The sequence below is a fragment of the Esox lucius genome, chromosome 14 (genome assembly GCF_011004845.1).
Source record: "Esox lucius isolate fEsoLuc1 chromosome 14, fEsoLuc1.pri, whole genome shotgun sequence".
NCBI lineage: Eukaryota > Metazoa > Chordata > Actinopteri > Esociformes > Esocidae > Esox > Esox lucius.
The window spans coordinates 32,972,038-32,987,796 of NC_047582.1; the positions used below are offsets into that span (position 1 = coordinate 32,972,038).

Consider the following 15,759-nt stretch of genomic DNA (forward strand, 5'->3'; position numbering starts at 1 on the left):
AATGGAAGATTTGGCCAATTATGATGACGTGAAAGGTAGATGTTTGTGGACCGCAAGCATGGCAATAGAATTGGCTGTGTGAGAGTTGCTTAATTAAATAATGAACAAAAGACACCGAGGTACGTGTTGTTATTCATTTTAATGTATGTAACGTACACAATAAAATGGCGAATGTGTCCATAGTCCTTCTAGAATGTTCTTACCACTATTTTGCACACGTAGCCTGCTAACGTTAGCTAGTACATTACACTAACTACCTAAAACACTAAACAGCTAGCTGGCTAATCTCTAACAGACAGTTTGCAATGAGACAGCGTTAATTAACAACCGGCAAGATACGAATTGTATATATTTAACTTTCAGCCTACTTGTAAATTCATTTGTGAGTACAGCGTTGTGTTTAGTAGATAGCTATGATTCACGGTCATACAACAATACTGTACGAAAACGTTTTAAACGTACTGGTTACTGTACTGTAACTAAGTCGCTCTGAATAACACCTGCAAAATGACTTGGCTACAAGTTAAAATGGTAAATGCAATTAAACTAGCTAACAAGTAGATATCGCAAAACCCAATACAGCATGTTGCCTTCCCCCATGACCCAGGATATCAGCGTTTAGCGTTGCCAGCCGCATGGCGATGGGTCCTTATGAACTACAATCCCGACGCTGTTTATGAACGTCCGTAATCGTAACTTGCGAAATAGTTGTCGACATGTTTACTGTACATTTGTTTGCCAACTGTTTGTAATTGGACGAACTCATTTAGGTCTCTCCCTGTTTTGGTTTTATTTTTAAAAACAGTTTGGTGGAATGAATACAGACCATGTTATTTCTATGCCAAGCTGGGCTTCCTGCGTTTCTCATGAGGTCTAGTTAGTCCTAATGCTAATACTCAAATGAGCCTTCTCCAAAACCTACTGATTTAGAAAGCATAATGGACATAAGTCAGAGGAAGTACGTAACAAACCTCAACTCTCTCAAAAATAGTTCAAATGTGGTTAATAGGAAACCATTTAAAAACCAAAAAAGACATGGTTAGCTTGGGTGGAGTATACATTTTCTAAGTAGATTAGGTAACTAGCTATTGACAGTTTAAAACATCCTTTAAATGCAGCATATCCTTCCTACCCCCAGCAATGACACCGACTAAGAAGTCACCAACAACCGACTTAGATTTTTCTGGCTATTGCATATTATGCCGCAAGAGCTACAAGAAAAAGGTGAGATGCTTACCCTGGACAAGTTCAATTCCTACTGAAACCCTTCCAAATTGTTGCTTTGTAGTTAGCCAATATCTGAATTGTTTACATGGCGATGATATATTGTCAACACTTGGAGATTCCATGCTGAAGTGAATAAAATGCTCTTGATTTTCAAGTCTAGAGATATGCGGTTCAGCAATGCATGTTTTTATATATTTTTTTTCTATTTATCTGGCCCACAGGATGTGCACGAACATATGCAGGGTATTCTACACCACCAGGAACTTGAGAAAATAAAGGGCAGGTGAGCAACCCTTCTTGGCCGTACAGGTTGTGAAAGAAAACAGGGACCTTGTTACCATCGTAAGGACAAAGATTGAAGCAGGAGCCAGGCAGGTGGAAGACTAAACAGTGGTATAATTGTTTGCAGATTGCTAGTGTAGACAGCGTTCTGACTTTTAAAAAAGGGAGTGCGAGAGTCCAATTTAAGACAAATGTCTTTAAGGTAAATGTTTCAGACTACCATAATGGTTCCTCAAATGTTTTTACCTACAAAGCCCGTCCTCACAAATGTCTACAATATCTAACTTTATTAACGTACAGTGGAAGTGGTTTCTACCAGACACTGTCCTTGGATTTGCTACACCTAGCAGTCCCTACATTTTCCACAAATCTAGGAAAGTTTGAGCATGACTGAAATATCTTGGCAACATTTCTTATTGTCTCCTCCTTGATGAAATCTGAATTTGTTTTGTCTCCTCTGGGCAGAAGGCTGCGAGGGCGTTCTCTTCTGGCGTAATGTTAGCAGCTAACTACCAGGCCATGCAAGATGTGTGCTAAGAAAGAGCGTTTGGGCGAGTCATGTCACTGTAAACGCTATTAGTCTGTGGTGGTCGGCACCGTCTAAAAGAGCTTATTTTAAGTTTAATCCCGTTTATTATGAAGAATAGCTGCCCTGTGAAGTTTGGAGAAATATGCATTGTGAGGCCCGGAGGCTAGGGACGGATGGGTCTGTTGCGCTAACCACTTGGCTGACTGTCCCATCTCTCCGCTTTCCCAGCGACTGTCAGCACTGGTGCAGCTTGTGCAAAGTGTTCTCGAAGGGTCTGGTGGAGTACGGCGAGCACATATCCACCCAGTCGCACAGGGACCGGGTGCGGAACCCGCCGCGGAAGGCCAAGCCCTTGTGGCTGGACCGGGAACTCGGCGCCGAGCTCCTGTCTGTGGTCAAGCAGAGGAACAAAGAACTGCAGAAGACGGAGTGAGCGCTCCGTTTCCCCCGGGAGGGAGCATGCATTTTTCGTGTTTACTAGCATCCGTGGTCGAATCGAATTGTGTCGCATTCATTGGCCTTGCTTGCTGACCGTATAAGCCGGGCCTTATTTTGACCGTCACTTTGTTTATTTCCTGTTGTAGGAAAAAGATAAATTTGAAGGGGTCTAAACCAACCCAAAACAAGGCAGCACTGCTTAACCCGGAGAAGCAGATAGTTCAACAGCTGAACAATCCTGAAACTTCAAAGCAAAAGACATCGAAGCAGAAGAAACAAAAAGCTTGGAAGAAAGCCAAACAGAAAGCGAAGAAACAAAAGGCCAATGGCGAGGCAGAGAAGCGACCCCTGCTGGACGCATTTGGATCGCCATCCGTTGGTCATACGGCACAGAACAAAGAGAACAGGCGATCCGGGGGTCTCCGGTTCTGTCCCCCAGCTACACCGCAGATGCACCGCGGAGCTCCGGGCCGCCCACAGAGCCCTAAATCTGACCAGTTAAGTAACCCATTCTCACCCGGTAAGCCCACTCACGTGGAGACCCAGAATATTGACTTCACAAGTGCCCACATACCTCTAAACCGAGGCGTTTCAGTCGACCCGAGGGAGGTTCTTTCTGGCAGAACCTCCGGCTCAGATCCCTCTGGTCGGGGTGACGGAGAAACGTCGGGCCGCATAGGGAGTGTGGATGTTACCGTGATGCTTCGTCAGGTCCGTATGGCCCTGGGTATGAGGGACACCCCGGGAGCATCCCACGTCACCCAGACCACCAGCCTGCCTCCGGAGAACCCGTCCACAAAGACCCAGAGGACAAAACATGGAGAGGCGGCTACTCCTTTGCCCTGCTGCTCTGCAGACCGGCGATCCTCCAACCTTGCTTCCACGTCTCCACAGGTCAGCGCCACCAGATTCTCAGGTGAGAAGGGGTCTCCCAGAAGCCTAGCTCAACAACGATCAACCCAATTCCCCAAGGGAAGTAGTAACTCGTGGCTGACTGAGGGTGGTGAGGGATCGCCCTCCGACGGACCTGGTGGCAGGCCCATGGATCCCGGAGGAGGGTTGGCTGTGCCCAGAAACTTGACACGAGACACAAGCAAAACCGGCACCCTTGAGCCTAACCTGACTGCTGCTCGTTGGATAAGGAAAGGAGAGGCGGAGAAGGAGGCCGCGACTGGCACTAGTCTTAAACCCACAAAGGGATCACAAAGGAGTGAGCTCTATGAGGAGGCCAACCGGAAGAACCTGGAAAAGGTCAAAGGCAAGCCCAGGTAAGGAAGGACAGCATTTTGGACCGTTTTCCTAGACACAGGTTAAGCCTTGTGTATTTGGCAGGCATTGTTGGGGGCGACCAAACGTCAATAGTTGCGGACATTGATCTGGAGAGAGTGGAGAACAGGCCATTAATGTGCGAAGTTTGTCGCATGAGGGACCAGTGGAGGTGAAGTGCTGAGTGAAGGATGTGCAGATGTTAAGTTAACAATCATCTGCAGGGATGGAATCTGGTCGCCTCGCACAGCTGTCTGGTCCCGCAAGCTTACATTTAAAGTTAAACGGATGTCAGTCTGCTCGTGCTGAGTGTGCTTAAGTTTGGAGCCGGCTACCGTTCAACCGGGCCAATTGGTGCACTTTCATGAATTATGGGTGTGGTCTAGGTGATAACGAGTACTAACTGGAATAGTTTTTTTTTAATTTATTTTTTAATGTTAAACCTAATGCAATCAGTCTTTCGTTAACATTGTCTCATTGGCTGTTTTTGTTTTTCACAAGATGTCTTGGGTCTCGCTAAGGTGCCTTTGATGTGCAAATGTCTTTGACGAAGACGGCTATACTCGTTTTCAGACCTATTAATCAGCCACGCTTACTGATCTGCTTGTTTGATCTCTGACGATCGATGTACATTGCGATTCGTTGCCCTGGGCATCGTCGGTGGTGTCAGTTGGAGGGTCATCCAAATGCATTCCAGTTGACATTTTCTCAGCACTCGTTGGAAATGTCCTATGCCCAAACGATTTGAATCTCGGCCCGACCAGACTGATGAATGTAGAGGCGGGATCAGGTGGCTGCATGAGGCTAGGAATTATATTAATCTGGACTTTTTTTAAATTCTTAATTAGAGGGGTTGGGTCTTATTATTATTATTATTATTATTTTTTTTTTTTTCATTCTTATATTGTATTACTGTCTAAAACTAAATAAAAGCTATCTTCATATAAAGATACTTCCTTTTCCAGCTGTATCTATACATTCTCCACATTGAATTCCAAATGTTTAATTAACAAACAACAAAGATCCACACAAGTCAAATAAAAGCCACATAAGGAAGAGATTATATAAATCAGAAAAGAAACAGGAAGTAGATAAAGAAATCTCTCACTGTATCAGCAGATCCATGAGAGCTTGGTCTTTATACAGTTGTTTTCATGTTGCAGGTTTGGCATTGAGCTGGTGAACCCCTCCATCGACGCAGAGGGACCGGTCGAAGACGAGGACTGGCCCCTAACCGGTAGCTTCCAATGGTGCCCAGACCACGCCCCTGCAGCACCATCCACGCCCTCCGTTCCGCAAGCCACGCCTTCCCGGGAAGTTGCTAGAGGTCTACCACCAGGGGCTCAAACACTGGGATCGGAGTCACCCGGTTCTGCATCCTGGGATATCCGGTCACCCCAGGCCCCCGTGTTAGTGAAGGCTGAACGGGAGCCGGAGCAGTATGGTGAAGTAGTGGTCACTAAAGAGGGCAGGTTGAACACGAAGAAGAAAACGAAGCGGAAAATGGTGAGCGCGAGGAGCTAGTGGACAACCCGGATGCTTTGGTGGAGTCCGGTTGACTTTAACACGTGCCTCTGCTATAGCTCACACTGCCCTTCTGCTTTGTCTTGGTCTCAGGATAGCGAATTGTGTCCCAGTGGGAAAAAGCAGAAGGTTACGTCAAACAATGGTAAGTTGCTTGTTTTTTAAAACTTTTATATATGTATATGTATGGGATGCCCTCCTTCCTTTCGTTGTATGTCCATTTTAATACATACATTGTTGTCTCCAGTAGTTTTGTAGTGGCGCTGGGAGATATTAACTGAGAAATGTCCCCCTCGTTGTTTGACTATAGAGGCAAACCCTTTTCTCTGTCCGTACATCCCACGTATGTGAATAGATTTATAAATGACTATTTTATTCATATAACATGTTTGGATCCCTCCTGGTGACCCAGTTGGACTCGGGATCTTAACCTAGTTGACCGTTTATTCAAAGTGGCGACCGGCTGTGTCCATGCTAAAATGTGTTCCGTCCAGTTTGAGCCCTACTTCAATCTCTGCCCCCCCCCCCACCCATGTCTGATAGACAACGTCCAAGTGGACCAGTTGCTGGCCGTGTCTCTGAGGGAGGAGGAGCTGAGTGGCTCCTTGGAAACCCTGGACTCCTCCCTGATCCAGGCCCGGAATGCCCTGCAGGCCGCCTACGCGGAAGTGCAGCGCCTCCTGCTGCTCAAACAGCAGGTACTGCCCGGGGGCGTGTTCCGTGGGGTGTGGAGGACGTGTCTGGGGAGGGTTTTGAATGTGGCGGCAGATTGATTGATTGATTGCTGTCATCCATGTGTGTTTCAGGTCTCCGCTGAGATCAGCGTTCTGCGGGCCAAGCGTATCGAGATCCTTCAGGGGATGCAGGGCGCAGCTACGGTTACGGTGCCCATGACGACCACCCAGCAGCACCCACAGCTCCTCCTCACTCCCAGTCTCGGTGTCCCGCCCCCTCCCTCCTCCCCTTATCTCAGTCGGACCCCAATTTACCAGTCGTCCTCCTCCACCGGCCCCGCCTTGAACCCTGGCCCCGCCTTGAACCCTGGCCCCGCCTTGAACCCTGGCCCCGCCTTGAACCCTGGCCCCGCCTTGAACCCTGGCCCTGCCTTGAACCCTGGCCTCGCCTTGAATCCTGGCCCCCCTGGCCCCGTCTTGAACCCTGGCCCCGTCTTGAACCCTGGCCCCGTCTTGAACCCTGGCCCCGTCTTGAACCCTGGCCCCGTCTTGAACCCTGGCCCCGTCTTGAACCCTGGCCCCGTCTTGAGCCCTGCCCCTTATACGCCAGTCACCCTGCCCGTCAAGAACGAGCCTGTTTCCCACCCCGCCCCCTCATGCAGTCCTGTCATTCCACGCCAGCTTGTAAACCCTCCTTCCGTTTCTCCCGTACGCCTGCCCGCGCCCATCCAGCCTGCCACCGCGTCGCTCCAACCGGCACCTGCTCCACACGCCGTGGGGCCAGTCAGCCATCAGAGGGTGGCGGAGACCTCCGCCCCCTCCATGTTGACCGGTGCCAAACAGCGGGAGAGTCAGCTGAAGGGGAGGCTGACGGAGAGGCAGAAGACGCGGAGCAAGGAGGCTGCCAGGAAGACCGTGTCCACGCAGGAAGACCAAAGTTCCACCGCCAGTTCCAGCAGCAGCAGCAGCAGCAGCAGCGACTCCGAGGACAGTGAGGATGAGGATCAGCAGGGGCTCGCCCTCACCCCTTTCGAAAAGTTATGGGGGCGGGGCAATCCCTTTATGGAGGAGGATGTGAGCGAAGGCGGCAACGGACAAGACAGTGACTGCTATGTCGAGACCGTAACCGTGGAGTCCCAGACGAAATCGGAATTGGCTGTTGTCGCCATCGATGATTCGGATGTTGAGGAGAAAGCAACTGTCACTTCCTCCTCCCAGACAGCCAGGGTTCCTGAAGACAAATTCGGACAGAACTCCACCAGCCACAGGTTAGTCCCCTCCCTCTTCGGTCGCCACAGGTTAGTCCCCTCCCTCTTCGGTCGCCACAGGTTAGTCCCCTCCCTCTTCGGTCGCCACAGGTTAGTCCCCTCCCTCTTCGGTCGCCACAGGTTAGTCCCCTCCCTCTTCGGTCGCCACAGGTTAGTCCCCTCCCTCTTCGGTCACCACGAGTTAAACTACTAAAGAAATATATGACAACAGCATTGATTCCAAGGACCAAGGAACCGATAACAGTAATGGGATCAAACAAGTTTGGTAAATGCTGGGTGTGTTCACAATGTTCCAGCTTTTTCATTTTAGCCCTTCGTATTGTATGCACTCGCACCAGTTCATTTGAATCCTTGCCTCTCGACTGCATATTTTTATGTCTGGATTTCTGTTTTTTTTTTTTTCTCCAGCAAACAGAGTTCGCCCCCGGTTACCGTGAAGAAGCAGAGTACGCCCTCACGTAAGGGAACTGATTCTTTTGTTCACTTCCATTACATTTTAATTGAAATTTAAAGATTAAGCACAAGCTTTCTGTCTGTTGGCTAATCAGTGGTTGTGATGTGTATTGTGTGCCTGTTTTGACGCCCCCTCCCCCCACAGAGTCTGGAAACATGGTCAAGGAGCAGGAGCCGTCTCTGGGGAGCTTTGAGGGCCACACCGGCCCGGTCCATGACCTCCAGATCCACGGGGGCCTGCTGTATACATGTTCAGGGGACAACACGGCGCGAGCCTACTGCCTAGTGGTACGTCTTCTAACAGTTACCCATGGAGGACAGACAGAGTGGTAAAGGAAAAGTGATGAATGCTGAATTGGAATGGAACTGAGCCCTGAGTCTGGTCCGTGTTCCACCATAGGCCGCATTCTAACATGACAGGTCCTCAAACCTCTCCTTGAGGGCTGACCGGGTGATTCAGATCAGCCTACCGTTGGAAACAACTAATAGATGGAACGACAGGGGTTCACAGGAGACTTCTGGGATCCGCTGGCCTGACAGACTGAGCAGATATACCTGTGCTTTTTTTTATTAGCTAGCTTCAGTTAGCTTCATATTCCAGTTTAGGCTACATATCATATTCCCCCCCACTTATGACAAATTCAAAATGAAGAGTTATCTTGCTGAGTCATCAGGTGGTGATGTAAAATCGACAAAACTGTGTTTTATTTAAGTTTCCTTAATTTGCCTTACACCATTTTCCCTGCAGCTGGTGATTAAATAACAGTATAGTCATAAAGATGTTGTGTTCACCTTCCAATGCATCATGTCATTTAAAATGTGATGTGATGGCTGCTCTTTTTTGTATAAAAATAGTTCAGTATTGAAATATTTCAGGAGTCTTTTTAACATAAATAACCCATGCGGTCTTTGTGTGTGGGAGGAAAAGTGATTTTTGGTCCTCAGTCGGAGGGTGTAGTTGTCTGAATTACCCCGGGGCTGGATAGTTCTAGAAGAAGCCTTTCCATACAAAGGTATAAGGCTGAAAGATGAGCCGCATTCCTTTGAATCCTTTTGTTTATCCCCACTTGGCAAAAGCTGCCTGGAAAAGACCTGCCTTGTAGTACACCCGTTTGGCGTGGATGTGGTAATTCTTGGGGACTGTCGGATCAGTAGACAAACGTGTGGATGCAAGGATCCAACCCATCCATTAGGACTGTCATTCTCTAAAGGTGTGTGTGTGTGTGTGTGACTGTGTCCAGACCAAGGTGTGCCAGGCGGTGTTTGAGGGCCACATCAACAAGGTGAACTGCCTGCTGGTCTCCTCTCTGCCAGGCCTGCCGCCACGCCTCTACACCGGCTCCAGTGACCGCTCCATCCGCTGCTACAGCCTCAAGGTGCCGTGACCGCGCCTCCACCTCAGCCGAGACCGGAAAACGCAGGCCGTGTGAGCCACTTACAGATGCAGTCTGAGACTTTTGCGATTTAACAATGTTAGTGATCATTTAATAACATTATTAATCGTATTTATATAGGATAGTATAACTACCATACCTCAGTCAGCCACGTTTTGAAAGCGAGTGGTTTTGATGACACGAGGCACACTGTTTTCCAAAAATCGCAGACTGTGTCTTTAATGTTGGCATTCTGTCAATATCGTTCATTATAATGAATGAGCTGTTCTAGAGAATGTTTGTTTTTCCATGTCTGCAATTGTGTGTGTGTGATTGGGAATGGAACAGTTGATGGCTAAAACAAACTAGTACTGTAGTTCAATACATGTTTCTGTTTCTGTCTCTGTACCTGGACTGGGAAGGGTAAAGGCTGGGAACTGCTGTTCTAACAGCAAGTACCATCTCCTATCCCAGTGGTTCACAACTCTGGTCATTGAGGAACGCAACAGTACACATTTGTGTTGTAGGCCTGGACCAACATACTTGATTCAACAAACCGCTGTCTTTTTCCATTGCGTCCCTACACTATATAGTTGTGCTCATGAGTTTGCATACCCTGGCAGAAATTGACATTTTGGCATTCATTTAGAAAATGACTGATCATGCAAATAATGGCTCCTTTTTAAATCATAATGATAACAGAAATCACCCAAATGGCCTTGATCAAAAGTTTACATACTCTTGAATGTTTGGCCTTGTCACAGACACACAAGGTGACACACACAGGTGAAAATGACAATTAAAGATGAATTTCCCACACCTGTGGCTTTTTAAATTGCAATTAGTGTCTGTGTATAAATTGTCAGTGAGTTTGTTAGCTCTCACATGAGAGTACTGAGCAGGCTAGATATTGAGTCATGGGGAGCTGAATAGAACTGTCAAAAGACCTGCGTAACAAAATAACGGAACTATATTGGAAAAGGATATAAAAAGATATTGCAAATGCCAGTCAGTACTGTTCAATCAATTAAGAAGTGGAACATTCAGGGATCTCTTGATACCAAACCAAGGTCAGGTAGACCAAGAAACATTTCAGGCAAAACTGCCCAAAAAATCGTTAGGATACAACAAAACCACCGGTAACCTAAGAAGTAATACAGGCGGCTCTGGAAAAAGACAGTGTGGTTGTTTCAAGGAGTACAGTGTGACGATACTTGAACAAAAATGAGCTGCATGGTTGAGTTGCCAGAAAGAAGCCTTTACTGCGCCAATGCCACAAAAAAGCCTGGTTATACTAAGTCTGACAACGCCTTGACACGCCTCACAGCTTCTGGCAAACTGTAATTTGGAGTGACAAGACCAAAATAGAGCTTTATGGTCACAACCATAAGCGCTATGTTTGGAGAGGGGTCAACAAGGCCTATAGTGAACAGAATACCATCCCCACTGTGAAGCATGGTGGTGGCTCACTGATGTTTTGGGGGTGTGTGAGCTCTAAAGGCACAGGGAATCTTGTGAAAATTGATGGCAAGATGAATGCAGCATGTTATCAGAAAATACTGGCAGACAATTTGCATTCTTTTGCACGAAAGCTGCACATGGGATGCTATTGGACTTTACAGCAAGACAATGACCCGAAGCACAAGGCCAAGTTGACCCTCTAGTGGTTCTGGAAGGTTCTGGAGTGACCTTAATATCATCAAGCCACTCTGGGGAAATCTCAAACGTGCGGTTCATGCAAGACGACCAAAGACTTTCCATGACCTGGAGGCATTTTGCCAAGACGAATGGGCAACTATATCACCTGCAAGAATTCAGGGCCTCATTGACGACTATTACAAAAGACTGAATGCTGTCATTGATGCAAAAGTGGGCAATACACAGTATTAAGAACTAAGGGTATGCAGACATTTTTGTTCTTTGTTGCCATGTTTTGGTTTATTGTTGTGCCATTCTGTTATGACTTACAGTTGAATGTGAATCCCATAAGAAATAAGACATGTTTTGCCTCACTCATGTTTTCTTTTCAAATGGTATACATTACCAATTCTCCAAGGGTATGCAAACATTTAAACACAACTGTATATCTGTTATGCTCATGGATCTGTCCTCCGTCCTCAGTCAAAGAAGTGCCTTGAGCAGATCTCACTGCCGGACCGAGTCCTGTGTCTGCACATTCGCTGGAACATTCTGTACGTTGGCCTCGCGAACGGATCCGTGGTCAGCTTTGAGCTGAAGGTGGGTGTGTCCGGCTGCCTGAAAAAACATCCTAGAGTTGAGTGAGAGTGGGTCAGGATGCCTGTTTAACACAGTTCTTTTTCTGCCCCCTCTCTCGTGCCGCTGCAAGACCCTGAGGCAGCTGGATGTGTTCGCGTGCCATGGCCCGCGTGGGGTGAGCTGCATGGGCACCTCTAACGAGGGCGCTCGCCGCATCCTGCTGGTGGGCTCCTATGACACTACCATCAGCGTGCGTGACGCCAAGAGTGGCCTGCTGCTGCGCTCGCTTGAGGGCCACAGCAAGACTGTCCTCTGTTTGAAGGTGAGCCAGCCAATCACGTGTGGCCCAGGTCAGTTGGTGGAGCACGGCACTTCCCGGTAGTGGGTTTGATTCCCGGGACCACTCCAAAAAGATATGTATTTTTTTGCAGTTGTCAATGGAATTCCCCAGGGTTAAATTCTGGGTCCTTTACCATTCACCTTCTGTGTAAATTATATCTATAATCTGTTTGTTCCGATGATAACCTATCTTTTAAAACCTACGTAAAAAAAAATCACGATTGGATTCTTCTATAGAAATAAAACGTCTGTAATCACAGAATAGAATTTAAATTTAAATGCATGCGATTACATTTTCCAGAAGGGACAAACATTTGTTGTTTCTTTAAGTGTAACATGTACGTTATAAGTCATTCATTTGCAGATGTTTTTTTAATATCTGCCGTGACACATGGCTCGACTGAAAAAGAGACCCTGGTCTTGGTTTTATTCTCCTCGTACAAGTAAAATAAAACTTCTTTCGTTTCCCGTCGTCTGCTGTCAGGTGGTGAACGACTTGGTCTTCAGCGGCTCCAGTGACACATCGGTCCACACCCACAACATCCATGTGAGTACCACTGCCACAGTAACCCAACCAGCGGATGTTATTTGGCTCCTGTCTTTTCGTGTGTGTGTGTGTGTGTGTGTGTTTTAGGTCTTAATAAACTCATGGGGACCAAATGTCCCAATGAGTATAGTAAAACAAGAAAATATTTGACTCATTGGGACCTTTTGCCAGTCCCCATGAGGCAAAAGTCAATTTCCGGCTCAGGGTTTAGGGTCAAACTGAGAATTTATTTTATAGTTAGAATTGGGGTTTCTTTAAGATCCAGGCGTTGTTGGTTAAGGTTAGGGTTAAGGTTAGGCATTACATCTAGGTAAAGTTTAGGCATTAATGTTACTTTATTGAGGTTAGGGTTAGGTATAGGGTTAGATAAGTGTTGGATAAGGGTTAGGTTAGGGTTAGGGTTAGGTAGGTTTTAGGTTATGGTTAGGTTCAGGGTTTAGATTAAGTCAAAGGACCATGCAATTTCTATTTTCGGGTCCCCATGAGGGTAGCTGTACAAACTTTTGTGTGTGTGTGTGTGTGTGTGTGCACGCAGACAGGTCAGCTGATCCGGATCTACAAGGGTCACGGCCATGCGGTCACTGCGCTGGCCATTCTGGGGAAGGTCATGGTGACGGCCTGCCTGGACAAGCTGGTGCGCGTCTACGAGTTACAGGTGGGTTTGCAATCACTCCTTACACCATGTATACTTTTACCCATAACACACTTGTCTGTCTGTCTCTCTCTCGGTTTCTGTCTCTCTGTGTCTGTCTGTCTGTCTCTCTGTGTCTGTCTGTCTGTCTGTCTGTCTCTCTGTGTCTGTCTGTCTGTCTGTCTCTCTGTGTCTGTCTGTCTGTCTGTCTCTCTGTGTCTGTCTGTCTGTCTGTCTCTCTGTGTCTGTCTGTCTGTCTGTCTCTCTGTGTCTCTCTGTGTCTGTCTGTCTCTCTGTGTCTGTCTGTCTGTCTGTGTCTGTCTGTCTGTCTGTCTGTCTGTCTGTCTGTCTGTCTGTCTCTCTGTGTCTGTCTGTCTGTCTGTCTCTCTGTGTCTGTCTGTCTGTCTCTGTGTGTCTGTGTGTCTGTCTGTCTGTCTGTCTCTCTGTGTCTGTCTGTCTGTCTGTCTGTCTGTCTCTCTGTGTCTGTCTGTCTGTCTCTCTGTGTGTGTCTTGGTTTCTGTCTCTGTGTGGGTTTCTGTCTGTGTCTTGGTTTTCACCCTCACTCTGTCTGTATCTGTTGGTTTCTGTCTCTCGGTCAAATCAAACCTGATTTCAAGGGCAACACCCCCCCCCCGCCCTGTGTTTCTCTACAGTCCCACGACAGGCTGCAGGTGTATGGTGGCAACAATGACATGGTGATGTGCATGGTCATCCATAAGAGCGTGGTAAGGTCTCCTCAAACTGGTCGTTTAACTGTCTCACAATCAGTGACACAAAAGCTAGACGGGGAACGCCTGAAATTGAAGTAAAAACTGGATAGAAGTTTAAGAAACAATCTTCTCTTGGCCCTGTGGACCTCCATGAAGATCAAATGTGGGCGAAACAAGTGTTGCACCCCTGATTTGGAGCTGAATATGAAGTTTCTGATGTACTTGCTAACTAAGGGGGCTACATTAGAAAGGGGGCTACTGTGAAAGCATCGTACAGTTTCCTGTGAACAACAGGCAAACCCTGTTTCTGTCCTACTGTGTTGTAGATCTACACTGGCTGCTACGACGGAACTGTCAAGGCCGTGAAACTGAACTTAATGCAGAACTACCGCTGCTGGGTAAGAGACGCGCATGCGCACGCACACAAACACACACACACACACACACTTTAGGACTTTTATAGTGCGTCCTAAACTGTCTGAATATATTCTTCTCACCTTTGTCTGCAGTGGCACGGTTGCTCGCTGATCTTTGCCGTTGGGGAGCATCTCCTGCAACACCTGGTCTGTCACCACAGCCCCGCCCACGGGAGCAACTTCAAATGTCGCTGGAGGAACTGTGACACATTCTATGCAGCGTGGGACAACCGTAAGGTCAGTGCCTGATTGGTTTACCTCATACTTGTGACTTGCAGATAAAAATCAATAAATAATAATCAGAGATATGCATGGGGGCTGTAATGATAACTGTCTCAGTCAAGTCTTGTCCGTCTCCACAGGACCTGCCTGGACATATGAAGGCGCACATAGAGAAGGACGGCAAGCTGCAGACATAACAGGGTGGACTGGAGGTCTTACACTGGGGGGTGGGTTCGGCTGACGCTCGACTTGTGCTTCCTTGGTGTCGCCCTTCCAACCGCTACATTCCTTGATTTGAATTACAGCGTCTGATCTTCAGCTGGGAGTTGTAGGGTCAGTGAGAGACATAGTGAGGAGGGATGCAGAAATGTCCTGAACTGAGATGCTTCATTGTGCAGAGTCCTTGATCTACTTCCCAGCAATTTAATGAACTTGTAATTACTCTTGTCGTTGTGTCTGTTTTCAGTTTGGGGGAAGATAGTTCTGCAATTCAATGCTGACTAGTATTAACGCAGTGACTGGAAATCTGTGCGTACAGGTGTCATACAATCTGTTCCCAGATACTTTCAGTAATTGCTCAAAAGATAGTTAGTGGTTGCACAAACCAAACCTGAGGTAACCTCTACCTTTTAAACTGAAGGCAGAGATAACAATGCTATCCACAAGTTCATCTGTCCCTAGGAAAGTAAATGGAATCCCAAAGTACATCTATAGTCCCCTATTTTTCCCTATTTTAGTATTAATAATCATGTTAATGGGCGATCTGGAGTTAATAAATTTTAGCCCCAAAAAAGTAAATTTTCATGCCAAGCTTCTGAAAACAGATTTTTTTTAAGTCTGGCCATTTTGAGGCAGAATGTTTAATTTCAGCCAGTTCTACGTTTCACCAAAACTTGCGTTGTCTTAGGGAGATACTGCCCACCTTCACGTTCAGTATACTGTTGGTATTCCCAGGTATGTGTTGGTCGTACATGGCTCAAAGTTCCATAAACCAGTTCTAAATAATTTGGTTTGGACTTTATTTCATTTTTTTTAGGTAGATGTTTTTGACTGACTGGTTTTGTTGGGAAGGATCATTTCCATTTGCTTTGCAAGAAGTTTTGCTGGAGACTTTTTAACGTGTACATTTCAGTAATTTAGCTGTCATTCATGTTGACTTACTGTTCCCGTGTTAGACCAGAGCTTATTCTGGAGATGTGACCATGACAGACTGGGTTCTGGCTGACCAATGATTATCATTTCCATTTTCCAGTGAGTAGTCGAAAGAGCATCTCTCACATTTTTATCGATCACACATTTCTAAATGGTTTTCAATATGTACTTGGGCTGTGTGGCAGCTTTGAAAAAACAACTGTGTGAAGTTATGACAAATGTAAATGTTATATTCCTCGACCAAATAGACTGATTCCATACCTGTCTCGGTCTTGATCAGATACATAATGAGGAAATGGACACTGTGATACAGGCGGGCTTCACTTGTTAATGAGTTTTACAACACAGTTGTGTGGGAATCCATAGAGATGTGTTAAAGACTGGACAATCATAAAACCATGTTCCTTCTCACATACCCTGTAACTGTGTTCACCTGAACAGTCCTTAGTTACTAACCCTTTATTGGGTGCATGAAGTATTGGATCATTTGG

At 46.7% G+C, this 15,759-nt stretch overlaps 1 protein-coding gene across 2 annotated transcripts; it reads left to right on the forward strand.

The window, feature by feature from the left end:
- Positions 1 to 8: 8 nt before the first annotated feature.
- znf106b (zinc finger protein 106b) lies at positions 9 to 15,481 on the forward strand. 2 transcript variants are annotated; one of them, XM_034297071.1, is made up of 20 exons: positions 9 to 119; positions 1,139 to 1,224; positions 1,449 to 1,510; positions 2,267 to 2,467; positions 2,623 to 3,744; positions 4,906 to 5,248; positions 5,360 to 5,411; positions 5,810 to 5,964; positions 6,073 to 7,208; positions 7,617 to 7,666; positions 7,807 to 7,949; positions 8,903 to 9,037; positions 11,156 to 11,272; positions 11,382 to 11,573; positions 12,075 to 12,137; positions 12,673 to 12,792; positions 13,422 to 13,493; positions 13,805 to 13,876; positions 13,988 to 14,131; positions 14,257 to 15,481. In XM_034297071.1, the coding sequence occupies exons 1-20, from the start codon at positions 101 to 103 to the stop codon at positions 14,311 to 14,313; spliced, it is 4,341 nt and encodes a 1,446-aa protein (XP_034152962.1). In that variant the 5' UTR covers positions 9 to 100; the 3' UTR covers positions 14,314 to 15,481. The 2 variants fall into 2 exon arrangements, with proteins under 2 accessions (XP_034152962.1, XP_034152963.1); XM_034297072.1 differs by lacking the exons at positions 2,267 to 2,467; positions 2,623 to 3,744.
- Positions 15,482 to 15,759: the final 278 nt, after the last annotated feature.